Source organism: Portunus trituberculatus, chromosome 30, assembly GCF_017591435.1.
Source record: "Portunus trituberculatus isolate SZX2019 chromosome 30, ASM1759143v1, whole genome shotgun sequence".
NCBI lineage: Eukaryota > Metazoa > Arthropoda > Malacostraca > Decapoda > Portunidae > Portunus > Portunus trituberculatus.
The window spans coordinates 10,256,311-10,284,101 of record NC_059284.1 but is presented as its reverse complement, the minus strand read 5'-3'; the positions used below and the strand labels follow the sequence as shown (position 1 = coordinate 10,284,101).

General features: G+C 48.0%; 2 protein-coding genes and 1 long non-coding RNA gene across 6 annotated transcripts in view; 2 read left to right on the top strand and 1 right to left on the bottom strand.

Moving 5' to 3' along the window:
* The window catches only part of LOC123511013 (roundabout homolog 2-like), a 262,891-nt gene extending 255,085 nt beyond the window's left edge, over positions 1-7,806 (top strand). The window contains exons 4-12 of the mRNA XM_045266642.1: positions 715-868; positions 1,428-1,558; positions 1,687-1,962; positions 2,239-2,724; positions 2,851-3,794; positions 3,950-4,298; positions 4,392-4,638; positions 4,791-5,011; positions 5,127-7,806. Coding sequence (XP_045122577.1) covers positions 715-868; positions 1,428-1,558; positions 1,687-1,962; positions 2,239-2,724; positions 2,851-3,794; positions 3,950-4,298; positions 4,392-4,638; positions 4,791-5,011; positions 5,127-5,887 — 3,569 coding nt within the window. The 3' untranslated portion in view covers positions 5,888-7,806. The remainder of the gene's footprint in view (positions 1-714; positions 869-1,427; positions 1,559-1,686; positions 1,963-2,238; positions 2,725-2,850; positions 3,795-3,949; positions 4,299-4,391; positions 4,639-4,790; positions 5,012-5,126) is intronic.
* Positions 7,807-9,031: 1,225 nt separating this feature from the next.
* On the bottom strand, positions 9,032-26,972 carry LOC123511011. Of its 4 annotated transcripts, none has more exons than XM_045266638.1 (8): positions 26,642-26,972; positions 24,886-25,227; positions 11,997-12,187; positions 11,596-11,777; positions 11,288-11,470; positions 9,826-11,194; positions 9,564-9,708; positions 9,032-9,440 (listed from the first exon to the last, which is right to left on the bottom strand). In XM_045266638.1, exons 2-8 carry the CDS (start codon positions 24,909-24,911, stop codon positions 9,242-9,244), a joined length of 2,295 nt encoding a protein of 764 aa, XP_045122573.1. In that variant the 5' UTR covers positions 24,912-25,227; positions 26,642-26,972; the 3' UTR covers positions 9,032-9,241. The 4 variants fall into 4 exon arrangements, with proteins under 4 accessions (XP_045122573.1, XP_045122572.1, XP_045122576.1 ...); XM_045266637.1 differs by having other exon boundaries at positions 26,667-26,972; XM_045266641.1 differs by having other exon boundaries at positions 24,874-25,227; positions 26,667-26,970.
* On the top strand, positions 19,503-22,674 carry LOC123511012. The gene is made up of 3 exons (XR_006676686.1): positions 19,503-19,963; positions 22,122-22,269; positions 22,459-22,674. It is a non-coding gene; the product is annotated as an uncharacterized LOC123511012 (long non-coding RNA).
* Positions 26,973-27,791: the final 819 nt, after the last annotated feature.

The following is a 27,791-nucleotide window of genomic DNA, read 5'->3' as shown; positions in this document are numbered from 1 at the left end:
AGTCTTTCCCTCTCCTTATTGCTAGGACGGCCCACGACTGGATTGGTTCGGGCTGATAGAGATAGAGGGATGGGTCCGCCGAAAGGTCTGGAGAAAGGGGGGAAGGGGTAAGACGTGGGGAGGGTGCAGGGGCCAGGAGGCGTGAAGGGAAGGGTATTGAAGGGTATGAAGGTAGATGGGAATTTCTTATGGCCATGTTTAGGATGGGGCACGGTGCGTCTCGGGCGGGGTGTGGGCGTTTTAGATGACATGGGACTCTCCACAACAAGGCGTCGCCGCACTCCGCCCACCAGTTTTATTACCAACACCTATAAAGTGAGCAGGAGGATCGGAATAATAATCGTCCTTTAGAAGAAGAAATTTTGAGGGAACCACATAAACGCGTGTCCAGTGAGAGTGAAGGTGTTGGAATGTCTTATCGCGAGGAGGAGGAAGAAGAGGAAGAAGAAGAGGAGGAGGAGGAGGAGGAGAAGGAGGAGAAGGAGGAGACCCACGACGAGGAACTGAAGCATTTGGATGAGGAGGAAGTTAATAAAGTTGATAAAGGAAGACACTCAACTTTATATCCCATGTTTTACTACTTGTCTCTCTAGAAGCCATGTTAGTATTGTGTGCATCACTGTGTTTATTTAGGACTGGTTTGTCAGTATCCAGTGAAGGTTTGTTAGGATCCTGTGACCTTGCCGTCCTCTGAGAGTCTGTGTTTCCCGGCAGTGTTGCGAGAGGACTTCAGGGTGCAACCAAAGGCGACGCGCGTGGCTGAGGGCGAGACTGCCTTACTAGAGTGCCAGCCGCCACGAGGAAACCCAGAGCCAGTGGTGTCATGGGAGAAGGATGACGTGCTCCTGGACCCAGCCACGCAGCACAGGTGAGTCTCTTCCCCACACCTGTCTGAGAAACACCTGTTCACTCCACGCCATTACCGCCTCAGGGACATGTGGTGGAGTGTCATGTGTACTCTCTCTCTCTCTCTCTCTCTCTCTCTCTCTCTCTCTCTCTCTCTCTCTCTCTCTCTCTCTCTCTTGTCTCAGCGAGGGGCGTGGGGGTGGAGGGCATGTAGGTTCAGGAGAGAGCAGTTAACCTTGTCCTTCAGCAGTGGCCTTGGCGGGAGTCATCAGGGTATGTTAATGTGTCCGCAGGGGGCTCTTGTCCTACACGCTCCCGCTGCGCCAGGATGAAGCCCTAAATGTAGAGGTCACGTTACCCTGGTACATACAGACGGAGAGCGTTGTGGTGGCTCCTGTGTGTGTGTGTGTGTGTGTGTGTGTGTGTGTGTGTGTGTGTGTGTGTGTGTGTGTGTGTGTGTGTGTGTGTGTGTGTGCTTAGCAAGTCACAGATAAGAGACGCTTAGTTTTACTGTATTTGCATGTGTATGTGTGTACGATAGTTTCTCCTGACGGTGTGGTACAAAGGGCACCTCGCTCCAGGTACCGCGTGGTGGACGGCGGCAGTCTGGTGATCAGCGGCGTGCGGGTGTCAGACTCCGGCGAGTACGTGTGTCGTGCCAGGAACGTCTTCGGCCACAGGAAGACGTCGCCCGCCACCCTGACTGTGCTGGGTGAGTCTGGCAGTCTGCCTTTACCTTCACCCGTCACGCCGGGAAAGGCAATGCAGCATAACACATGATAAATGGCGAGGCTCTGAGGGTCATTGTGTGTCAGCCTGACGTGTGTTCTCCTCCCACAGTGTCGCCTCATTTGGTGTCTTCCTCGGGCACGGTGACTGGCGCTGCGGGAGCCACGGTGGAGCTGGTGTGCCGCGTGGGAGGAGATCCGCCCCCAGAAGTGTTCTGGCGCCGTGTGGATCCCCCGGGGGAGCTGCCCCTCGGGAGGATGGCTATGGAGGAGAGTAGCCAGGTGCTGAGGATTCACCATGTGGCGCCCGAGGACCAGGGCGTGTACTCCTGCCAGGCAGAGAACCCCGTGGGCTCTGTCGCTGCCAACATCACCCTCAACGTACATTGTGAGTGTGTGTGTGTGTGTTTGTGTATGCACTTGCATTTAATTTCCAGTATTTACTGCCGTGTTGTTGGTTTAATTTTTATTGTTTGTGAAGCAATAGCTGGCGGGTGCATATACTAAAATATGCATTATTTAAACCCTCCATTCGAGCAGTATACATTACATTTTCTGTTATGTGTGTGTGTGTGTGTGTGTGTGTGTGTGTGTGTGTGTGTGTGTGTGTGTGTGTGTGTGTGTGTGTGTGTAAACCCCGTGACTGAGATGGGTGTCCCCGCAGCTCGCCCCTTCATCACTGTCACGCCGCGGGATGCTCGAGTCGGCATCAACGGCACGGCCTCGTTTGAGTGTGTCACCTCTGGCTCGCCGCCGCCCACCACCTACTGGACGCACGAGGGCTCGGGCAACGTGGTGGGCACGGGACAGACGTGGGGCGGCGGCCGCTGGTCCGTGGACGCCAACAACACCCTCACGATCCGTGGGGTGAAACGGGATGATCAAGGCTACTATGTGTGCTCAGCCGTGGGCGTGGCTGGCTCCGCCCTCGTCCGCGCTCACCTAGAAGTGCAGGATCTGTCTGACCTACCGCCGCCCATCATTGCCTTGGGTGCCTCCAACCAGACGCTGCCACTGGACACGGAGGGCGAGATGCCGTGTGAGGCGCGGGGCACACCGGAGCCCTCTGTGGTGTGGGAGCGAGCCGGGAAGATCATCCGCCCTGACGAGCGCACCACCATCACGCCACTGGGCACGCTCAGGATCAAGAGTGAGTATGGTGCGCAGAGCGCCAAGGAGCGCGGCGTGGCGCAGTGCTGTGGTGGTGATGGTGATAAGGTGATGATTTTTCTTCCTAACGATATATCAACATGCTAATCTTTCTGTTCACCCGCAGACTTGAAGATGTCGGACACAGATGTGTACACCTGCCTGGCGAAATCTGAGGCTGGAGAGACAACGTGGACAGCCTCGCTGGTCGTGGCCAAACCCACCAACCCCAACGTGGCCTTCTTCAAGATTCCTGATGAAGGAACCCTGCCTGAAGCCCCCGGGCAAGTAACGGTGCTTGGTGTGAACACAACGGCGGTGTCGTTGGGCTGGCGACGGGGTCGTCCTGGGCTGTCTTCCCTCCTGGGTTACACCGTCCAAATGTGGAGCCCAGACATTCGTGGAGCCTGGACCATCTCCTCTACCCAGCAAACAGCCACCACCAGCCACACACCCACTCCCGTCTCGCTCACCGTCACTGACCTCAGGCCAGAAACTCGGTACATGTTTGTGGTTCGTGCTCGGAACTCCCACGGCGTGTCACGGCCCTCCCCCGTCACCCACACGGTGCAGACGCTGGCGCAAGGTGCCGGCGGGGCACCTCCTCTACATGATATAAGGGCACGCCTGTCCCAGCCCGTCGTTCGCCTTGTCAGTGTAGAACCGGCCTCTGCAGCCTCACTGAGGCTTACCTGGCAGTTGCTGGTGGACGCAGATCTCCTGGAAGGCGTGTACGTGCGTTACAGGCCCCTGGAGACGCAGCACGGTAGTCCAGCCGGCGGCCTCAGTGTGGAGACTGTTCCGCTACACGGCGATGGACCACCCCCAACATCCCATGTAGTGGGGAACCTCAGGCCAGCCACCTGGTATGAGCTCTTCGTGGTGCCCTTCTACCGCTCAGTAGAGGGCCAACCAACAGCTGCCGTTAGGGCCACCACCCTGGAGGCGGCCCCTGCAGTGCCGCCACTCGGCCTTCACTACTCATACGTCAACGCCTCCACTGTCCGCATCACCTGGGACCCCATCCCCTCACACTTCTCTAACGGCCGCATTACAGGCTACAACCTGCAGGTAAGCACTGATCTTAGCAGCCAGACTCTTAGGACACAGTGGCATTGCTCCTCCTTCAAGATTGAGTATGTACTTACATGGCGGCTTCAGGTCCATCGATTATATAACACTCATGCTTTTCACACCTCAAACAGTATTTTTGTCTTTAACTTCAGGTCGCAAACTCTCAAAATCGCAGCCAAGTCTTGCTGAACACAACAGTGAACAGCACGTGGACATTGGTGCCTGGACTGACATCAGGCACTACTTACTTGGTGACACTGCGAGGCGTGACGGCTCGTGGCCCTGGACCCACCTCACCGCCCCTCAATCTTACGTTGCCTCCTGGCGCTGTTTCCTCCAACCCAACAGACGTCAAGGAATCGTCGCCCTTCGACAACAACACTTACCTTATTGTGGGCATCTCTGTGGCTGCCGGCGTGCTCTTCGCTGCCCTTGCAGCGACTGTCTTCTGTATTTACAAGCGCCGCCAAGGCAGCAAGTGTCCTCAGTATTATAGCAAAGGTAAGGGTTCTAACACTATTGGTGTCACCCAAGGTGTTCCATACCAGCCCAAGCTGTACAGCATGAAATAATGCATTTTACATTTTCCTTCAGGAGGCGAGACCAGTGGGCCGTGGTCTGAGTATCCTGGGTGCTGGGGAGAGACTGGTGTGGGTGTGGGCGTAACAGGCACCATGTATACGGATGTGGGAAGTCACGGCATGCCCATCACCCAGCTGTACCATCGCCCCACTGGACCAGCTTCCAGCAAAAGTGGGTACGAGGGGCGACAGCCAGAGGACGTGTATGAGGATCCAGATGGCCTCAGGCTTGTGTCTTTTGGCACTCACCTTGATCCTAGGTGAGTAACGTGCTCTAAACCACGAGACAAGAACATGTCCATACAATGTTTTGTTTCTCTTAAATGCAATTCAAAAATGTCTTGTAAGAGTCAATCTTCTAGTAGCTTTGCTCCCACTCATCAGATTAATCATACTTTTTACTTTTCTGCAGGTGTATGTCCCCGGAGCCTTATGCCACCACGCCACTCATCCGAGACATCTTCCGGGGCCCAGGAGGCACACGACTGCCGCCCAACATCCCTGTGAGTCCTGGCCAGTCCTTGCCCACCAAGCCACCCTCAGAGGACTCTTGTGTGAAGACAACATCAAGTGAACAGAGCGGTGGCCAGGGTAGCACTCGCTCACACAACTTCAACACACAGCCAGAGAAAGGTGAGAGGTGCCAAACAGTGAAGACTTGGATAATGCATCGTATTCCCTTTAAACAGATAGAGAATATTGTGCTTATGTAATTCATTCCATTAATAACAAAATGTCCCTTTCCCAGGATCCCTGACCGGCCCCGTGCTTCAATTCCCTCCTCCACCGCCGCCACCAGTCCAGGGCGGCGACCAGTCCAGCGACAACACCCTGGCCTCCACCGGCAGCCGTGGACATTCACCCTCAACCAGGCTCCTGCTTCAGCAGCTGCCTTATGGAGGATCCTCCTCTGGGGGCTCCCACAGGTCTCACGGTAGTCCCCTGCTAGGCCCCCGACCCCCCAGAGCCAACCTGCGTGCCCCACCATCACCTCTTGCCGGGTCAGGAATTGGAGACTATGAGGTGCGAATGATGAATCAGCGAGGTCACGGGAGCGCTGAGGGCGAGGACATGCGCTACCGGGCAGAGCGGTGCTCGGAGGACGGTCCGATGGGCAACAACATCCCAGAGGAGACCAGCGACGTGGAGTGGTATGCCCAGCCGCTGCTGAACGGTCGCACTTCACCTCAGTCTTCAACCCTCGGCGATGCCGAATCGGAGGACGAATCCCACTGTTCCTCCGGAGAGTCCTGCTGCTCAGCCGACCATCCTCTCACCCACGCCCAGGACCTCAACTGGGCGGATGCACTGCGGGCGGCTGGCGAGGGCAGGTGGGGTCGCGGCGGGTCCTTCTGTAGCACTGACGAGAGCACCTATGCAGCCAACCAGTCCCTGCATGCCCGACCGCCCCGGCCACCCTGCCCCAAGAAGCACCACAAGCCCCGCGCACAGTACAATCATCACGCCCACCTTGACTCCCATGCGTCCGTGACCTCACCCCTGGTGTAGGTGACCGGCACGTCCCTAGACAGAGTTGTGAATAGTTGTTGTTGACCTGAGGTGTGCTCCCTGACCTGTACATAAGATGTATTTTATTACAGTGAACGCTAGTCCATGACTCATCACCGCGCTTTGTGCTTCAAATACGACTTTTTTGTTGTCGCTGCGGCAACATACAGACAACTTAGTGGCCTTCTGTTCCTGTGCTCGTCCCGACGGTGACGCCCCTCGAAGACTTCCCTGCGGAAGACACTGGCAGCCACCCGCACAAGTCTTCAGCTCAGAGCTTTATTGTTTCCTGCAAAACAATTTATCTTGGTGCGCGTGAAAGAGAGAGCAAGTCAGTGTAAATACCAAGACCCTGTGTATAAACAGTTCATCGCCCAGCACCGTGCTCGAGGCTCACCACTGTTATCCGCATCACAAAAAATAACAAAAAAATGATAATGGAATAATTGTAACCATGTATCCCTGCCTCACGCCTTCAGTTACGTACGTTTTCGCAAACCGTTCTGGGCTGGAGTGGGAGCAGTATAGTCAGTGTTCCACTCCAGTGTCATGGTGCTTCGTGTTGCTTTCCTCGTGCGAGCCGCTGCCCGTCGCCCCCTCGCACTGCTGCGAGGGGCGCGATGACTGTGTGGCGCCACCGAAACACTCGCCCAACTCTCTTTGTGTTTCATGTGTCACCGATTCTTAATAAGGTGCTCTCAGTGTTCACCATTTCGCCTTGTTGAGAGGATCAGGATGAACCAGGGCAGGGCGGAAAGGAAGGGTAGCTCGAGGCGCGTGACGCCAGAGACGTGTCGTCACACTGCGTCACTCCCAGGCTAGGGAGAGCTCCTGTCATGATCTTAAACAACGACCTGAAAAGGAGAAAGTCACTCCATGGTTGTGTCCGGTAGGTGAGATAACAGCTGGTGGCTCGCTGCCTGACCGTAATGCTGATGTCACCTTCTGGCGACGTAAGATTGAGTACATTGGTTGAATGGCACGTAGATGGAAAGCCGAAAGCCGGTGCTTCAGATGTTAATAACTTTATTTTGCTCACTATGATAACAGAATAATAGTTAGAGCGACACGCCAGAGCTGAGGGCGCAGTGAGGCGCAGAGTGTGCCGCGCCGCGCCAGCCAGCCAACGCCCGGCGCCTCACTCTCCCTCGAGTTCTATATCAAGTATACTGCTGCCCCAACCCCGCCCCGGCCCCCGCCCAGCCCTGCAGCTCCTTACAGCCGTGCACTCCCTAGCTCACCGCGGACCCTCTGTGCCAGCACGCCGGCGCGCATCCCATGACGCGTTGGGCAGCGTGGAGCCAGACTGCCCAGCGTCCTGCCCGAGGCTCCGCCGCGCCGGCCGTCACCACGCGTTCACTTTAATCATCTGATATTCAGACCTTCATCTGTGATACAAGATTAGTCAATGCCTCACGACGCGGGGAGACTCCAGCTCCCGGCCACACCCCGCCCCGCCCCATGTGGCTCTGCTGTACACAGGCGGCGCCCCGGGCTCTCCTCGCCGCCACGATCAGTTAGTTGACCCGCGTGCTTGTGTCCCGCGTCCCGCCGCCCCAGGTGAGCCACCCCTCCCCCGCCAGGTGCTGCCGCTGCCGCCCCGCCGCCGCTGACGCTCTGAAAAGCTGTATCGGCGTTTGTGTATTTGAATGTAAATTGCTGTTTTTAATCGTTTCCGCATATTTATTATTGTATGAACTTTAAATTTCTGTATAAACTGTCCGCACGCCGGCGGCCGGGAGCATCACGTGCAACAAGGCTTCGCCAGACCGTCTATTTTTGCAGGTTAAGTCGACGCTGGACGCGTCGGCCGCCGGTCCCGCGGCTCGGTGCTGCCGCCGCGAGTCGCCTGTACAAAGGTATTTTTAGTCAGTTTGTATAGAATAATTGAGAGTTTTATAAATAAAAACTTAAATTGCCAACTTGTATTTTTAACCTGGCGAGAATGAGAATCTGTTAAAGTGCTAATGCTTTTTGTGAAAATTAATGGGACGGTTATGCTACTCTTGGGGGGAGGGAGGGAATGTGGCATTTCAGTGATTACACTGCAGTGAGTGAGACGACTCGGGGAAGAGACACGGGAGGCGCCCCTGCTGAGCTGCCCTGCACCTGACGCTGTGAGTCAGGCACACATTAGGGGACAGGGCAATCATAATTGTTATAGGGTATTGGAGTCATGCTATTAAGAGGCATTCACACGTGAGCGACCACCTGGCTTGGGTTCAATAGGCTCATCAAGCCTCATGGAGGCAAATCACGGTTACAATGGACCTTCAGTGTTGCTCTGATGCAGAACATTGGCGCTAAAGGACAATTTATACACTAATATCATCACGCTAATAAGCCTCTTTCATTAGGGATATGTATACATATATATATACACAATGCCTGCAGCCAGTCTGCCACCATCATAATAACAGAAACAGTAACAATCTGGGGTCGAGTGTTCGAATGAAGCATTTGTGCCGAAGCCCGAGGCAGAAGGAACAGCGCCGGCTTTGACCAGTAGTGGCGCAAAACTGACAGGGGATGGATGTACCACTCGTCGCTCAGTGTTCCACGTGCTTGTATTGCAGTGCACACACCGTGATGGCCTCGTGTCATGCTGTCCTGGACGCCGAGAAGCACCGCAGCTGAGAGAAACTTTCTACGAACTGCCAGGATGCATGAGTGAAAGGTGAGTAGTTGTTGAGGAGGCTTCCGGGAGGAAAGGAACGCCAGCACTGCCTATCCCCCATCCCCTAGCCAACCCCCTCCTCCTCCTCCTATCTTATTCCTCGATCCGCCGCCTCTTTCCTCCATGCCTTCCTTTCGTCATACGCACACACACTTAATAGTTAAAGGCTGTAAGCTAATGTCGCCCATTTTAAAGATCCATGGATGGCTGCAAGGTGTTGCTATGCTGAGCCAATTACTAATTTGGAGGTGAGGTTTTGATGATGACAGGATTTAGTGAAGACCTGTCCCTACACTTACCCATTCATCACTCGCTCCTTGCTTAGTAATCAGCGTGGCAGCAATAGCAATAATAACAGGAGCAGTAATGACAGCTCCGGCGAGTAATAGCAGAGGTTATACCAGCAGCAGTGTGTTGTTAGGTCCATTTTCTTGAATTATAGGGTAAACAAAAGGAAACCAGGGTAATGAAAGCTCAATTGTTCGTTTATTAGGAACATCGTATCAATGCATCGCGGACACGTGCGTAATAAAACTAAGTAACGTCAAAAAGTCAGGCTGGTAATAGTTCCGAGGCTGCCATGCATTAGGTACTCGCAGTATTCCTGAACACGCTGGTGCGTCTGCTGGGAACACCCTCGTGGCCCTTGCCGGGTCACCAAGCGCTGTGCATCGTAACTAATACACTGAAAACCTTCGCCCGTATGGCGCAGACCCGACCATCATCCTGCGCTGGCTCCGCTGGGGGAAAAACTTGGGTGTGTTTTTCAGCGTCGGCGTTGGCGGTGGTGTGGGCGATGGCGTGTGCATGGGCGTGTGCGTGGGCGTGTGCGGAGGGGTGACGCTGCGGAACCAACTGTGGGAACTCCGGCGCTCTCTGTGTGAAGACAAGATGTGATTAATTACACGCTCATGGTGTGTGTGTGTACTTTGTGTGTGTGTGTGTGTGTGTGTGTGTGTGTGTGTGTGTGTGTGTGTGTGTGTGTGTGTGTGTACTTACAGTCTGACTCCGACATTCACGGCCAGCTCGTTGAGGTGGGTGACGAAGGCTTGTGGAAGGGAAGCCGCACTGGGCACCACGCGCCCGTCCGCCGCCAGGCCCAGCAGCGCCTCTCCCCGATAGGACGTGACGCACACAGACAACACTGGTGGGGAACGAGACTCGGTCATGGATGGAACGGTCAGGCGAGTCACACAACACACCTGACGCGTGACAGTACAAGACAGATTAGAATGTAACGTGTACCGGAACCAGACCTTACCTGCTCCGTCACAGGGGGGACGCCAGTGGAACACATTGACCAGGTCGTGGCCCCACAGGCTGACTGGTTCCTGCGGCCCCGCCAGGTTAGACATGAAGACAGGGTATCGGGATGACAATGCCCGGAAGACTACCCCCAGCAGCGATGCCGGCAGGAAGTAAGCCACGTTCCTCATGAGCCACACGGACGCCAGGTATCGTTCGGGATAGTTGCGAATCTTCTTTATTGCCTGGCGGAGCAGGCAGAGAGCGGTGGAGGGATCGGCGGCGCCAGTGGGAAGGGCAAGGGTGACTAGACCGGGACTGTTGACCTCGGCGTCATGGCCCTCAGCCCACCGCTGGGAGTATACTGGCACCGTGCAGCTCACCTCCTCCGGCAGAGGCAGCCCCGTCACTCGCAGGTAATCCCGCACGGCGCCTGCTGAGGCGGTCAGCAATACTTCACCGAGTGTGGCGCCCGTGGCCCCGCGCACGCCACGTACAGTGCTAAGAGGCACTGGGTCACTCCAGGCCACAGTGACGCCATCTTGTAATAGACGGCCTGAACTCCGGCGTGAGAGCTTCCTTTCGTGGTGGTACTTGGGCCAGCCCAGGAGCGGCGTGTCCCCACGAACGATGACGGACTCGAGCACAAGTCTCGGCAGAGACACAAAGGCGCGGAGCATCCAGTACACCTCCACCGCCGCCTCCACCACCAGGCTGCACTCCTCACTGGCCGCTGCCACTCGTGCCACGCGCACCACCTCGCGGCACTGCCTCACCAGGATGAAGGGCAACACTAACACCAGCACCACGCAGCGCCACCACAGCCTCAATGTCCACAGCACGCAACAGAAGGCTGCACGCCGCACGGAAAACTGTTTTAGGTGTTGACTAGCGTCGGTCCACAGCAGACTGGCGCGTGCCGTCGCCCGCTTCAACAGAGCGATAGTAAAGTACACTACAGAACTTCCTTCAGGGAAAATTTCCGGCCCCATCTTTAGGGAGGCTTGTGTAGCTTCCTCCATCACAGATATCAGTGGGAACAGGGCAGTATTGAGCAGGCTGCGGCCTCGAAGGAGCACCACGCTTTGCATGTCTTCCACCGCATGGGTTACGCCCTCGACTACCGCGTCTTTGAGGCGAGCAGTGGCGGCCGGCGCTGTGAGGAGTGACAGGCCTCGGGAGGCAGGCTCCAGCCAGGGATCAGGGTAGGCCTCCACCAACAGATCGGGCAACGAAAGGGATGACGCCAGCAAGTGATGGGCGCGCGCCACCACCCAGGTCTCCCCCTCGCCACCATTCCCTCCGTCACAAGTCATTATGAGGGTTACGTGCCAAGGCGGCAGGTCCTTCGGCAATGGCTGACTCACCACCTCGTTCACGTACTCCTGTGGACGAGGAAAGATGTCAATGAATATGAACTTAGCGAGGAACCTTTACCGTAAGACTAACGACGTAGAGTGTGTGCGCGTGTGTGTTACCTGTATGTTCCGGGAGGTGAGGAGGCGCCCCTGGTAGTGCATGGGAGCCAGGGTCACGTGCTGGCAGAGATCAAAGTTGTCGTGCCGAAGCCACGCTTGGTACCCGCCGGCCTTGCCCAGGCGGCGCTGCAGATTGGGGTAAAGGAGCCGCCCACTCACATCCCGCCGCTCCACAATATCTTCCTGCAGACAGTAAGCAGCGGTCAGTACGCCTTGCCCCCGCCCTTGCGTTACAGACATTGTATCCTGCTGTCCACTTGCTTGTCAAAAGACATGCCGGCTTTCCCCAGCTGGTCTGTGTGGCTCACCATTATCTTGGCCTGCATGTGCTCCAGGGTGGGGGTGCCGGACAGACACAGTAGGAGGATGTGCACGCCCGGCCTGCTGGGCGTCTCCATGGCGCCCCGCACTGTCACGCCCGCCATCTCCTCCACATCTTTTACTGCCCATACCGCCCACGCGCCCACCGCCGCTCGCCAGCATTTGATAGCTGTGGAAACATAACAAAGATGACCAACAGTTTAGAACAATAATAAATTACGTTTTTGGATGGCACTTTTGAACTTTTGACCTTTTCTCCAGGATTGGAACTACAGTGGATCTTTTTCCCCTTTTCCCCTTTTGTCCCTCATACAAAGAAAGAAAAAGTTAGGGACAGTGCCGCAGCAGCCCTCACCCAGCCTTTCCCTTTCCACAGGCACCAACTCACCGGTGTACAGGAAGAGGAGGCCCGGCAGCAGGAAGAGGAAGGCGAGGAAGCAGGTGATGGTGACGGCCAGCTTAACGAGACCCAGCCTGTCCTCCACGATGCGAGCGAGGTGGACAGTGCTCGCCCACACCCGCAGGCCCCACGCCCATCGCCGCCCACCTCCCCGCAGTACGGACGCCCGCCGATACTTCCTGTAAGACATGGTAGTAGTAGTGATGGTGGTAGTGTGGGTGGTGATAAAAGACAGTCAGTGTTGCAGTGGGGGTGGGGGTGGGGGTGGTGATATAGTAGTAGCAGTGAATCAGCGTTGCAGTGTTGGGCATCTCATTTTCATATTGATGTTGGAATATTTGCGGGTGGCGCCTCTCTAAGGAATGTTTATCCACCACGACTTTCTTTTTACAATGCATTCATATTTATCCACCGTGAGATAAGCTGAACGCAGGTTACTCGTATCTGATCACTTCGTAAGCAACTGTCATGACCAATTTACCATCTTGGGCTAATGTGTTTATCGTAGAAGTAAAGATAGAGCGAGGATCGATCATATATATTGCTCCTTGAAACTGTGTGACTGCTGTGTGGTTAGATTCAACAAAGGGAAACGACATGAAGTACTATTATAAAGGGTTTTTAATAGCAAATCACCATTATTCCGTTATTATATTCCACTACACGGTATTAGTGTAAAATGAGATAAAAGGGATTTGGTGAAGGCTAATCGCGTTCGTCTCTTTGTTTGTTCTTGTGCGTCCACATTACTATCCTTTGTTCAGGAGGGAATAAATGTTTGTTAGAGTGATGTATTATATGGCACAAGATCGCCAGTAGTGGAAAGCAGTCATCGCCCGTCCAGCCCCACGCTAAACGAAAATGATGATGGTGATGATGGTGGTGGTGGTGATGATGATGATGATGATGATGAGGAGGAGGAGGAGGAGGAGGAGGAGGAGGAGGAGGAGGAGGAGGAAGAGTGGTGTACTATTGAAGGGGACATAGTTACGGTAAAATGGTGAACCAGTGGCACTAATCAAGTACACCTGGGTTCGAATCCAGGCCAAAGCAGTTCAATAAGCGAGGATGAGAAGCAGCACTTCCAAGTAATTAGTAGCCTAGGTGATACGAGCAGCAGGTGGGGAGGTGAAGCCAAGGACAGGGCGAGGCTGACAGGGTGACGCCACGTGAGGTTACATAAGCTGTACTATTCGGACCATACGATGCTCTCGAGGCACTCAGGGGGTTAAGTAAGTTGTTGATTAAGAGTTCCTATCATTGACTCTCCGTAGGCTCGTGTGTGTGTTAATTAGGCATGGAATATTCACCACCCAAGCTCAGTAATTAGTGAAGAGCAAAGAGAGGATAGGAGGTTAAGTTGTTGGTTCATAGTATTTATCCCCACTAAGGCCCGGTGCTTCCCTCAGGCGTTAGTGGAGACTTGATGGCAGTGCACGTGCTGGACTGAGGATCACGAGGTCACTCAGGACAGCAGGTCACTAAAGCTTGGGTGAGGTAGAGTAGATAGCTATTATAGTCCTGGAGGTAAAGACTATTAGACAGACGATTAAAACTACCACACGAAAGGTAACTGTGTGTGTGTGTGTGTGTGTGTGTGTGTGTGTGTGTGTGTGTGTGTGTGTGTGTGTGTGTGTGTGTGTGTGTGTGTCCCTTGTTTGTTCGTGGGTGGGTGCGCGCGGAGACAGTCCCCAGCCAGCTCACAGATAGGAGTACTTGAGTGACAAAAACAACATGTAATCAAAGTGAACAGAAATAGTGAGCTTGTGATACCGCCTTCCATCACTCTCACCGGCGCCCTGCTTGCTTTGCCTTCATCAGTGTGCTCTCCTTTTGGTCATGTTTCTATACGTTCGAGACATTAATCCCTTTCTTCCGGTTGACCCTTCGACCTGCAATGGGACTGGCAATTAAGTGGGCCTTTTTTGTTGTTGTTGTCCTTCGCCAGTCTCCCTTCTTACATAAAAAATAAATACTTTATCTCGAACTGACGATGTTGACGCAGTAGCACCATATTCTACTATTGAGGACCTGAAATGAGTCTTACGTAAATAGGAGATTGGCTGGCGTGGTTGGTTAATTAAGACGCCTTGTGTTCGAATCCTTGCCAAACCTAGTTGCCCGGTGGGAGATGTAGCGTTTTCCCGATAACCCTACCGGTGCCATATGACCTAATGGAATAATTTCGACTTTACGAAAATAACATTAGCGTATTAATTCTGAGACGGTGATTTGTCTATTTCTGGGCAAAAAAAAAAGTGGGTTAAATCACGATCAACATCATGAAGAAGATTAGCAATGAAATTAAAGTGAATCAAACTGAACTTAACCTGCAGGTAAATTATGATACCACCACTTTGATTACTCCTATACCTGGGTGATTACGAGCCACACACCTGTCACGTGTCACCAGTCAGGAGTGTACAGGTGTTCAATGATAACACGCTAACTCACACTCTATTTTTAACCCTTTCAATATTGGAGCGCATTTTATCATGAATCTTTGGTGTGATTAGACGATTTTATTTACATTAAGAAGAGTATATGAAGGTCAATAGATTAATGGTTCAGAGTCTTCACTATTTCAATCCCCCTCTCATATTTCTGAAGCTGTATAGAATCATCAAATAGTCACCAGAATGAATATGAAAATGTGTCCTGGTATTGAAGATGTTAAGTATTCATCAAGTTACAACCACTCATACATTATCAGTTTTCATACACTATCAAATTTCAGTCTGGCACCGAATCTCCTTTTTTTTCTTATCACTTTCTAACCTTCGCTTGACCTGGTGAGCAAAGAATCCTAAAAGGTTCGTATTCAGAAACGGTTTGCTCTCTCGCCACGACTTTTTTCCAAGGCCACAGAGATGATTAGCGGATTTTCAAGTGTTTTTCTCCAGTTAGTAGTATAGAAATCTTGTCAATCTGCTTCGAGAACGGTAAAAACATCGTAAGTAACTCGGGAAAACTTAATAAAACCTCTTAAAAACTGTGGAGGTATAATATAGAAGGGTTTGAGAACAGGAGCCTTAGTTTCCGTCGCAGTGCGTGGTGTTTTGGAGCAATATTCAGAAACGCTTCTCCCTCTCACCGCGACTATTCTTAATGCCCACAGAGACGGTTATCCGAGTTCTAAAGACTATTTGTCCTGTTGATAATATAGAAAACTTGTTAACATGCCACTAGAATTACAGAAACATCCTTAAAAACCTGTCACTTTAATTAAAGCCTTTAAAAAGTGTATTTGTCCTGTTGATAACATGCCACTAAAATTACAGAAACACCCTTAAAAACCCGTGTCACTTCAACTACAGCCCTTTGAAAATAGTGAAGGTGCGTCGTGGAAGTGTTTCAGAATACAGGCCTTTGTTTGCTAGGTCGTGTTTGGCTGACGCTGACGGAGGGTCGCTGGAGGTCAAGAGTGTGTGATAATGATGATAGCCAGGACGAGGTTGATGCGTCAGTCTCTCCTCCCCACCCTCACCCCCGCCCTTCCCTTCCTTGTGTGTGTCAGTAAGGCAGAAATAGATAACTGGCTGTGTAAAAGTGAGAGAAAATAAAAAGTTAGTTTAGTTCAAGAAATATCAACTAGTGTCTCGTTATATCTAGCTTCCTGAATCCAAGTAACCAAGGGAAACATTGTACGATAACGCCATCTGTCTCTCATCAACAAACAAGGTCATTTAACTCTGCCTTGATAATCTAAACTAACACCCCAGCTGTCACCTTGATAGTGTACGCGACGGCCACCGAACCGAGGCGCCAAGACGCATCAGAAAGTTCACCATTGTTCTGTGGCGTTGATAAGACAGTGTCGCTTTGTTTATTAATCAGTATGGCATGTTGACTCGTTTTTAGACATTTATTTTCTGTGTACTAGTTTCAGTCTCTTTTTGTTTAGTGTCCGCTTCTTCCTGTTTCTTGTCGCCTGTGCATCGTGAAAGAAAACGAGTAAAACCAAAGAAAACAAATATTTTACGCGTAACTATCTTAAATATTTTGGCATGTATATATAAATATATCGAGGGTTTAAGTGAACCATGCCATAGAAAAGTAGTAGTAGTAGTAGTTGTAATAGTAACAGACTAGTAGTGGTTGTAGTAGTAGTATAGTAGTAGTGGTGGTAGTTGTAGTTGTAGTAGTGGTAGTGGTAGTAGTAGTAAAAATAGTTGTAGTAGTATTAGCAATAGTAATAGTAGTAGTGGTAGTGGTAGTAGTGGTAGTAGTAGTAGTAGTAGTAGTAGTAGTAGTAGTAGTAGTAGTAGTAGTAGTAGTAGTAGTAGTAATAGTAGTAGTGATGGTGGTGGACGACAATATGAGAATCTTTCTAGAAGCTAATGTATTTTTGAATGTGATGAAAACACACACACACACACACAAAGGGGTGGGGGAGTGAGTGAGCAAGTGAGGTGAACTAAGGTTACGCCACGTGACTGTAATTTCACCTTCATGTTCTCTTCTTCCCTCTCCTCTCCTCTCCTCTCCTCTCTCCTCTCTCCTTTCCTCTCTCCTCTCTCTCCTCTCCTCTCCTCTCCTCTCTCCTCTCCTCTCCTCTCCCTCATCTGTCGTCCCTTCTTCCTCTCCTCCCTCCCTCCCTCTCTCATGACCCGCATATACCTCCTCATCATCCTCACTTCCTCCTTCCTCCCTCACTCTCTCTTCTTCTGCCTCCCTCACCCTCCCTCTCTCCCTTCCTCTCCTTTCCTCTCCCTTCTCCTCCTTCGAAAACTTAAGATATGATGGAGAAGCGAAAGCATGCTATGAATTGTCAAGATTAGGTTACTACACACACACACACACACACACACACACACACACACAGGAGGTCTTGAACAGATAAGATGTTGGTAAACAAAATATAGATTAATGTTAAGTGGGAGGCTCACACACACGTAGACACTTGAGATTCTCCACCAGTACACCTCACCATTACAGGTACTGGTTGGGTACAGGTTAATTAGCCAGACTGACCACTAATACCTGTTGTGGATTTGTTTTTCGAAAGGTTGTTTTATTAGTTTCATGTTTTTTTTTTTATGGATATTAAGGGGTTGAATTTTCTTATCCCTCCTTTTTCTTACAATCTTTTCTTTATTTTACTACTATAGCCTTTTTTCTTTTTTTCCTTTCCTTTATCGTTTTTTTTTTTACCTCTTTCCTCCACCATTTTCCACTCCTATCTTCTTTTCCCCCTTTTTCCTCCACTATTACGACCATTATCCCTCCTTCCTTTCCTTCCAACTTTACTTTTGCTCCTAAACCCTCCTTTTCTCTCTCCTTTTTCCTTTCCTACACTGTTTTCCTTTCATTCTTCCACTATTTTCCCCTACACCATTTTTTCCTTTTTTCCTCCACCACGATCACCCTCTCCTTTTCCTCCCAACCTTCTTTTACTTCATCACTTTAATCTCCTCATCTTTCTCTTCTTTTTCCTCTCCTATACCGTTTTTTATCTCTTTCCTCCATTTTCCCTACCATCTTTTCCTCTCCTTCCTTCACCACTACCACTCTGTCTCCTTTTTTTTTCCTTTCATGTTTTCGTTTCCTTTGCTACTAAACCCTCCTTTTTTCCTGCCCTACACTATTTTTCCTCCTTCCTTTATCATTTTCCTCTCCTATCCCTTTTTCCTCCACCATCTCCTCTCCTTCCGTATCTTTCCTTCCCCTTCAACTACCATACCATATCTTCCCTTCACCAACTCCTTTCCCCCTCCTCCTCCTCCTACCACAACTCTTACCCCTCCCCCATTCCTCACAGTCATTTTTCACCCCTACCCTTCCTTCCTCCCCGAATACAGAAGAATACACAAACTTAGCTCTCTAGTACAATGCTTGCTTATCATTTACAAATTCTGGGTTCGATCTTTCCTTTACCTATTTTCGTTAAGAGAAGTGTGGGTGTCTTATTTGTGTAGTGTGTGAGATGTATTCAGTGTTGTGCTCAGTGATTTAACCTTCTGAGTACTGGAACGCATTTTTATCGTGAGTTTTTGGTGTGAATAGACGATTTTATTTGTATTTTCTAAGGGTCTATGGAGCTCAGAAGATTAACAGCCAGAGTCTTCACTATTTTAATCCCCACGTAAGTTTCTGAAGCTATGTTGAATCAGAAGCTATGTTAAGTAGAATGAATATGGAAACGCGCCATGGTACTCGAGAAATTCAGATAAAATATATAAATTGACCCCAAATCTCCCAACAGTGTGTATTAAACTAAGATAACACGCACGCACATATATATATATTAATAGAGAGATAGCGCACACACACACACACACACACATACTACAACATTCATTCGTGCCCTGCCTCTCCACATTCGCTCATTCAGGTTACTCTCTGCATTATCTCACTCCCTGGCCACTGACACACTTAACGTTCTGCTTCCACCACGTAAGCACTCACGCAGTCACGCGCAGTATACTAATGGTTCTTATGGATGGGGCGGCGGAGGTGTTCTTGCGATCTTAATGGAATATTGTTCATGTTAATTTGTTGTGTGGGTTTGGACTGTTTTGAAATGCTTCTTGGTGAAAATTAATATCTTGAGCACTATGACGCGTTTTCATATTCTTTCTGCTTACTATTTGGTGATTTTATACAGCTTCAGAAACTTACGTTGGGGTTAAAATAGTAAAGACTCTAGCCATTAATATTCTGACCTCCATAGACTCTTCCTAATGAAATAAAATAGTCTAATCATACCTAAAAATCAAGGTAAAAATGCGTCCCAGTACTGAATGGGTTAAAGGGATTTGTTACCATGCATGTAATATTGATGAAAGGTACACTGGTTCTTCATAAAATGAGTAAAATACGGCAATGAATGTATGAATAAAGTAGATGTATAGATAAAAATGAACAATATGGTCCCTTTAATGCAGCACAGTTAAGGCAGTCAGTCAGTTGATATAGAAAAATATATGAATCTTAGTTACAGATGAGACAGGCAACACTAATGAAGCAACAGGTGAGCTTGGAAGTAGTATCTAGGCAGCACAGTACAGGTATAAATCACAGATAAGACTCACACAACATTATGCATAGCGGTGGTGTTAGCGTCCTTCGCCACGTAACACCTCTTCTTCCTCTCCTCTGTGTTTCCTTCCTCTCACCATCACTATTCCCACCCAGAGGGACAATGACGCAGGTACTGACTATATCCACAGGTGTGACTATGCAGGCGAGTCAACTACATTTCCTGCATTTTGTATCGTTCACTGTGTCGTATCGTATGTTCTCCTTCGTTTGCGTCACTCTTCTCAGCGTGGCGGTGAGTGGGCGAGGGAGGGCCGATGTTCCTCTCCCGCTGTTCCGTGTGGAGTGGTGAGTGTGTGAACGAGGCGGTGCTCTTGGCTCTCTCAATCAGCAGCACTCCCTCTCCCTCCCCCTCTCTCTCTCTCTCTCTCTCTCTCTCTCTCTCTCTCTCTCTCTCTCTCTCTCTCTCTCTCTCTCTCTCTCTCTCTCTCTCTCTCTCTCTCTCTCTCTCTCTCTCTCTCTCTCTCTCTCTCACCACCCACTCCTCACTCCTCCCCAACCCTCCACAATCTTCCTCTCCCTTTATCATCCCTATTAGCTCTTCCCTCCCATGGCCTCAACCATCCCTTCCTCCTCCTCCTCCTCCTCCTCCTCCTCTTACTATCCCTCTCCCGCCAGCATCACCACCTGGCCCGCAGCTGAAAGATAGTGAAGCAGGATAGAAATAATGCGTGTTAGTGCCCCGGTGCGTTGCCTGAGTGCCTGATTAAATGGTGACGTGGAGTTTTTAAGGGCTGAGGAACACACGACCTTCGACAGCACTTCCTTATCTACTGAGACCAAGCAGACTGTTGTAAATGCCTTGCCGTCTCCCCTCCTATGACTGATTAAGGACTTAGTTGTCGGGTGAAATGTTACGTCTGTTTGTGATGTGTATTTCTGTAACCTGCTCTCACCACGGCTGTTTTCTGAAGGTATGGATATAAGAGGTTGAGTTTTTCCTCAATGGAAAGATAAAAATGCCCTTAAAAAACGTGAAATTTTATCTAGTTTTGTATGTAGGTAATGGCGGTGGTGTTTTATAAGTGCATGGACATAAGCACTTAGGTCTTCAATGGTGTTTTTTCTATTAATGATGGATGGTTTGTTAATCAATCCTCAATAGAAAGATAAAAATAGCCTTAAAAAACGTGCAACTTCACCTAGAGCCTTTTTGAGGGTAATGGCGGTGCTTTTCAAAGGTGATTTTCATATTATTTATATAGTTTTTGGTTAATTCCTCAATAGAAATATAAAAACGGGTTTAAAAACGTGTAATTTCAACTAGTGCCTTTTGAAAGTAATGGAGTGCTAATTAAATATGTTTCAGGTTACGGTGCTATCTTTGACTAACATCTGGATTTTTATGGTTTTTAGTTATGTGGCTATGTAAATACTCACAGGTGTGTTGAATAGTGACTGAAGACGTGGCTGTTTTTGCAGTGACAGAGATAAGAGCGCTGGTTCAAGTTTGTAAGGTGACCAGTGTGTTTTTTTATTCAGGTGTTTTATTCAGGTGAGCAGAACATTCTATCTCTCCCCTAAAGAATTCAACTTATGTATAGGAGATTGGCGACTTACATAAGCAAAATAAGTGGATCATTTGTGCAACTTGTAAATGTTTTATATCACCAATGGAACGTTCTGTTCAAAAGCATATATATACATGGATAAAGCCTCAGATAACCAGTAAAAAAAATAAGATTAATAAATGTTATCACTGATCTGAAGTATAACTGGTACGTTGCTACATTTTGATCTGAGGTATAACCGGTACGTTGCTACATTTTATCTGTGGAAAAGTAACTAACTATCCCATGCAGGGACTTAATATTGCGTCTTACATCATCAATATTGCGTCTTATATCATCAGCAACAATAAAAAATATCTGGTAGGAAACAATGAGATGGCTGGCGTTACTGAAAATAGTGTGAAACGTCGCGAGCAAAGTACAGTCTCTAGGGTTACGTAGACAGAATTTGCGTATCAGTAGCGGACTCTGGGAGACTTTGAACAGTGACGGGCAAGATAACCACACGTCCTCGCCAGTAATCTTCGTCTTCCACACGTTATCTCGCTTTATCTCAAGATTAGTGACACTGTTTATTATTTTCACAGAGGATATTAATCTATAAGCACAGTTCGTAGTGTGAAAGCAATGTATATAATATATATAATTGACCTTATTACCCCTTCAGTACCATGTCGCTTTTCCTTATTCATTTTGGTTGCTATTTGGTGATTTTATACAGCTTCAGAATCTTATATGGAGATTGAAATAGTTTAGACTCTGGCAATTAATCTTCTATATGGTGATTTTATACAGCTTCAGAATCGTATATGGAGATTGAAATAGTGAAGACTGACAACCATAGACTCCTATATATAAAATTGTCTAATCGTACCCAAAACTCAAGGTAGAAATGCATCCCAGTAGTGAAAGAGTGAAGTTTTCGATATTATATTCATTAATAACAATGTTTTGTACCACGAGTAATTAATTTCAACGAAGTTTGTAATCCTTTAATTAAGTAATGCATAAATATCTCAGGTGGGAGGTGTGGAGGACAGGTGTGTTTGTATAGAGGCGCAGACAGACCCGAAGCACAGACAAGTGAAGCAGACAGGAAGGGAAGAAAAAGCAGACAGGAAACGGAAAAGTGTCTATAATAAACCTCCACATCTATAAATATCCTGTCGTCTCGTATAACAGAAACCTCGATCTTGAGTTTCCACCGCCATGGTTGCATCACGCCTCACGTTGCAGGACACGCTACATACACACGCAGGCACACAGACACATCCTCTCTTGCACAGGTGGAGTAGAACCTCATTACCTGCATTTCAATCTTCGTGGTAGCTGAAGGTTTTGTTGGACTAATGACTGTTATATATGATTATTGTTGTGTATATACCCAGTGATTAATTTTAAGCTATACCAAGGGATACAGATCTTAATATAGATTATGTATGCTAGAGGCTATTATTAACAAACGCCGCTAGTTTTCCACGTGAAGGATTCTCTGCCAGCCTTGCATACTATGAATATACATTAAAACTTTAAATATATAATCAAGTCGACCACTTTGCAGGCTCTGGGCAGACCTCATCACCGCGGCCTCGTGCTCGCGGCGCCACGCTGAGCTAAATATGCTAATTACTCCGAACGTGACCCCTCTTCCTTTCGCCTCCCCCGTGCTGCTCTGCTGACGAAGTGATGCAGCGCCTACAGCCTAAAGAGTAAGTTTCCTAATACGTTTAATGTGTGGAAAGAGACTTGTGGAGAATTGTGACTTACATCTAAATGTTTGGGTGTGGAAACGACATTGTGGGTAGACGTTAACATTTTCGTGTGCGTCTGTCGTTATCAACATTTACTTAGCCTGATGAATTTTCAGTAATGTTTACGGTTTTGTAATTCTTTCATAGGAAGATGCACCTGGCAGGGGGGAGACACACTTCTTCCTCAACGGCATAAACAACAATGGCAGTTGTGGTGGTGGCGGTGATAGCAGCAGCAGCAGTAGCATTATGCCATCAACAAACCTTTTCGAGATTGAAACCCCTATGCTTTTTTTTTTTTTAATCGTGCAATATGAGATTTTTTTCAATATATTATACAGCTCTCTGATGACCTTCCATCTATCTCATGACTGAATCCCGACAGGTGCGGCCAGGTGGCGTGAAGCAGTAGCAGCGCCAGCACTAGCGTTAGCAGAGAATTCGGAGCTGCCCCCTGACAAGCGAGGGAGACGGCAGGCAGCAGCAGCAGCAGTAGTTGTGGTGGGGCACATATAATGAGGCAGCACGCCCCTCAGGATGCAGGTATGGTGTCAGGCCTCGCTCCTGTGTGTTGCTGTCATGTTAGGCACTTTTTACTTTTGTCGTTGTTGCTCATGACACACAGGCTCATCATATTCAGAAACGCTTTGCTCTCTCATCACGAGTATTTTTTCCAAGGCCACAGATGTTTTAGCGGGTTTCCTTTAAAACTCGTGCACATTTAAATAAGGTCTTTAGAAATAGTGGAGGTGAAGCATGGAAGTGTCTGCGAATATGAGCCATAGAAGACAGTGGTGGTTTTTTAACTTCACAGCGTCTGCAAAATCAACTCTGCGTTTGTCATAAATCTAGCGATGGTGTGTTAGGAGTCTAGTGGTTAAAAAGTAATTTGAAGTGTGAAACATCTGTGGAGACTGACTGACTCCCACCACAAGTGTGAGGATTGTGTGAAATATTTGAAGTTAATGACACCTTTTGCCAGTGCACGGTAACCCAACACTCCCCAGCGAGGCGTCTGTCTGTGTGTTCAGCATTCGAGATGCTGGTGTGGGAATTCAATAATGTTAAGGACGGATTCCAGTAAAGTAATTGGAAGTTAATACAGGATATGAAGACGCCGCCTTCCACAATCAATGCAGCGACATCTCTCCCACTTAATTACCAACACAAGCAGACATGTAGCCAGGCGGGGAAACACGAAGGCTGTGAAATGCATTTACTGCAACACCAAACACTGTGTTAACATTGTCTTCAAATTTATTCATCATATGCTGCGCTCACACACTGCAAGGTGGCGTAGGAATATCTTAACGCCAGTCACTTGCCTTATACCCTATTTAACTAACAACGTAGAGGCTGAATCGAGAGCCGTACAACGATTGGCAGCAGCCACTCACAGCTCCGTGGTGTACTATTTTTATTTTCAAGACTGGAAGAAAACGAACGGTGAAAGACGTGCCATGACTACAACCAGTGCTGTCACGGACTCAGTGCCTTACCTGCCCAGTACGCCCTCCCACCTCAGCAGGAGGGACGAAGAAAGTGCTCCGGATTTTATGAAAAGAGGAACTTTTTAAAAGCGATAAGTACTCCAGATGTATAAAGGCGATAAAATCGGAAAAAAGCCCCTTGAATTGTACTAAATTAATACTTGGAAGACTATCCGGAGGCAGTATAGAGTAGCAATTGCAAAATAAAAGTTAGTTCCTCCAATACAAATTCTCCGGACGGTCGTCTGAGTGCTTTTTAGTACAATATTCAGGCTTTTATATATTCAGAGCACTTCCTTGTAGGGTATCCAGTATACTGGTGACACTGACTCTCACACCTATGCAGACAAGCTAGTGATGTGTGCCTCCTCACCCCATCGTGAAGATATCGTTATAAACAAAAGCAGCAGCAACAACAACAGTATAGAGTCTGACTCTATATAACAAAGATGCATGGATGTCATTTCTCCAAGTTTCGGCGCAAAGTTACGCCATTCGTTGAGGTCAAAGTTTAAAACGAGGTTGCCTTGCATCGTGGAAGAGGGAAGGAAGACCAGCAAGGAAAGACAACCTCGTAATAAATGCGAATATTCGTTACCATGTTCCGCAGATATGACAAACAGCGGCTCACAAATAATAACGGCTCAATTTACCTGAGTGCGCCGGGGAAACAATACGAGGACCAGAGATGAACCTGAATCCATAATGCATGAAGGCAAAGCTTAGCAATCTGCATGTTGAGTTAGCGTGCGTGTGCTACAGAAAACAACGACATGTCATTACCAACACTCACCTCTCCTCACCTGCACCAAATCAACGCACCTGTCACCTTAATCACCTCAATCTCAGACCTTTGCGTGTGAAAGTGAGTGAGTGAGTGAAAGTGAGTGAGAGTTGTAAGTGAGTGAGTGTGTGTACTGCTTGTTTTCTTATTTTTTCTCGTTTCTTAATGCTAATTAATTCATTATTCTCTCGTTTTTTCACACTCTACATCACAGCAAAGATTAACTACAGTAATTTTGACATTTCTACTTTCCATACAGTTCGCAAAGACACAGCAAAGGTTACTCACTGATATTCCTACCTTCCTTGCAAACAGCGGTGCCTCATGTCCTCGCGTCAAGTGCCGTGTTGGATAATCTGGCATCAGACACATACGGGGGGAGACAACTTAAGTACCAGAGTCAAGAGCTAGAGTGGACAACATGATCAGGTATGAATCTCCGCCAAAGGTTAATCTGGAACTGGTATCGCTTCCTGGAATGGTGTGTCCTGGAATCGAGTGTCCTCAGCTATGCGTTCCCGGCCCTGGAATCGTGTAGTCGCGTGTGGTATGCAGGCCCGTGTGGTATGCAGGCCCCAGCCAGCACTGTGTAAGTCCCACAGCGCCATAGTGGTCTACTGTTTGTCCAGTCCTCAACACTATCTGGAAATTAATTAACCCTTTTAGCTGCTAATACTGACACCTAATTGAGTGTGACATTTACTGAGATATCATTACAGGTATAGACTTGAATTGCTCTTTTTTTATACAGTATTTGATAAGGACATCCTAAACTTTCAGTAGGTAAATATTTTAAGTTCAGCATAATCTGAAACTTAACCCTTTTAGCTGCTAACAATACTGACACCATCTTTTTCAGTACTAAAATAAAGCTACAAGTACATGAAGATTTGATCTGTTGTCCTTGAAAAGTATATTTCAAACTACAAGTACCTGTAGCTTTATTTTCGTACAGTAAGAGTCAATCACTGAATAGGACGATCACTCAATGGACAGGTCAGTATTGTTAGCACTTAAAAGGCTACAAGATCCAGATTATAGGTTTACGTATTAAGAGCTAACAATACTGTGGCACCTGTCCATTGAGTGATCGTCTTTATTTCCGTTCAGAACAAATAACTTTTTTATTTCTCCCAGTGTTGTCTCTACATTCTAAACTTTCAACAGGCAAGTTTATGAAGCTTATGAAAAAACTGTAGCAATAATCAATGGTGTTATTTTCAAGCACCAAATCAACAATAGTTGGATTATCGGATTCTGAGAAATAGGGACTCTTGACAAAGAGGAGGAGAGAGCGGTGCGATGCGTGGCTCTCAGGAACATGTTAAAGTACCGTGTTGCTGTCAGGGTTTTGATTTCTTTGTGTGTGTTGCCTGGAGAAGCAACACTGTCTCCTATTTCTTCTCTTCTTCCTATAGTGTGCGTGCGTGTATTTCCTTAACAGCTATGGCTCCTTCCTTCCTTCCTTCCTTCCTTTCTTTCTTCCGCCTCTTCCTTCCCTTTCCCTTCCAGTGTTTGTATACGTGTGTGTTTGTGTGTTTTATGAAGCAGCAGCACATCCTCCTCCTGTTCTTCCCCCTCCACCTCCTCTTCCCTCTCCTCCTCTTCCTCGTATGTGTGTGTTCGTGTCCTCGTATGTTGTGTGTGTTCGTGTGTTTTATGGAGAAGAAACACCTTTGTCCTCTGGTACCTGTGCGTGTTGTGTGAATTCTGAAAGACACACGCATCATCATCATCTCTTCCTCCTCCTCCTCTTCAACATCTTCCCTCTTCTTCCTCAACCACTTCCTGTTCTTCCCCATCCTCTTCCTCTTTCCCTTCTCCATCCTATTCCTCTTCCTCTTCTTCCCCATCCTATTCCTCTTCCTCTCTTTCTTCTTCCTCCTCTTTCTCTCCCTCCTCCTCCATCTCTATCTTTTTCTTCCTTCCAGTATCGTCCATCTCCCTTATTCCTAGTAAATCCTCCTCCTCCTTATCTTATTTTTCCTCTTTCTTACAATACCATCATCTTTCTTCACCCCTTCTTGTACAATCCTCCTCCTCCTCCTTCCAGTACCATCGTCGTGTCTTGGTCCTCACACCTTCAGGAGAATGTTAGGTCCCAAGGGACGGTAATCAATACACGTCGATGGCTGCGTGTGCCTGACGTGGTGGTGACGAGCTTCCTGCCTTCCCTTCCACAGCTGACTTTCTTCTACTCTGCTCTCTCTGCTCCAAGAAGTCCGCAGTTCAATGTCGCTACTTCTGCTCCCACACCGACTAGTTTCAAAAGCTCTAGTTGAAATGATACGGGTTTATAAGGGTGGTATGTTGGTTATAGTGATAAATTAATGCGATTTTTAAAAGAACATTACTAATAGGAAAAATACTCTTTAAAAACATGGGTTATTATTTGTGGCCTTTTAAATCAGTCACTTTCAAAGGCTCTAGTTAAAATTACACGGGTTTATAAGGGTTCTAGAGACAGATTAACGTGGTTTCTACATTATTATTATCTGGTTCTAAGTTTATTTAATCTCTAATCACTTTCACACCACGACTATTTTTGAATGCCAGAGATAAAATAAACTTGGTTCTTAGATAATAATGTTGAAACCACGTTAATCTGTCTCTGGAACCTTTATAAACCCGTGTAATTTTAACTAGAGCCTTTGAAAGTGACTGATTTCAAAAGGCCCCAAATAATCCATGTTTTAAAGAGTATTTTTCCTATTAGTAATGTAAAAATCACATTAATTTATCACTATAACCAACATACCACCCTCAGAAACCCGTATCATTTCAGAGGCTCTAAGAATTATTTGCTAGTTCTAGTGATAAATTAGTGATTTTTTAATATTATTGATAGGGAAAAAAATACTCTTAAAAACCTGGATTATCATTTCTGTGGTCTTTGAAAATAGTCGCGGTGTAAGAGCGGCTAGTTTTAAAGGCTCTAGTTGAAATTACACGGATGGTTTGCAAGTTCTAGATAAATTAATGACTTACATGACTAATACTAATTACATGACATACTAATAGGGAAAATACTCTTAAGAACCTTTATTTTCAGAGGCCAGAGATAAAACAAAAAGATTCTTAAGAGTATTTTCCCTATTAGTATTAGTCATGTAATTAGTATTAGTCATGTAAGTCATTAATTGATTTATCTATATAACTTGCAAACCATCCGTGTAATTTCAACTAGAGAGCCTTTAATTTAAAAC

Excerpts from the sequence above, each read along its gene's own strand:
- LOC123511011 (XM_045266638.1), bottom strand. The coding sequence starts at position 24,911 with ATGAGGCACCGCTGTTTGCAAGGAAG. Across the intron at positions 11,195-11,287 it reads TCACCTCCCGGAACATACAG|GAGTACGTGAACGAGGTGGT; the intron begins GTAACACACACG and ends CCTCGTCCACAG. Across the intron at positions 9,709-9,825 it reads TCCCCCCTGTGACGGAGCAG|TGTTGTCTGTGTGCGTCACG; the intron begins GTAAGGTCTGGT and ends GTTCCCCACCAG.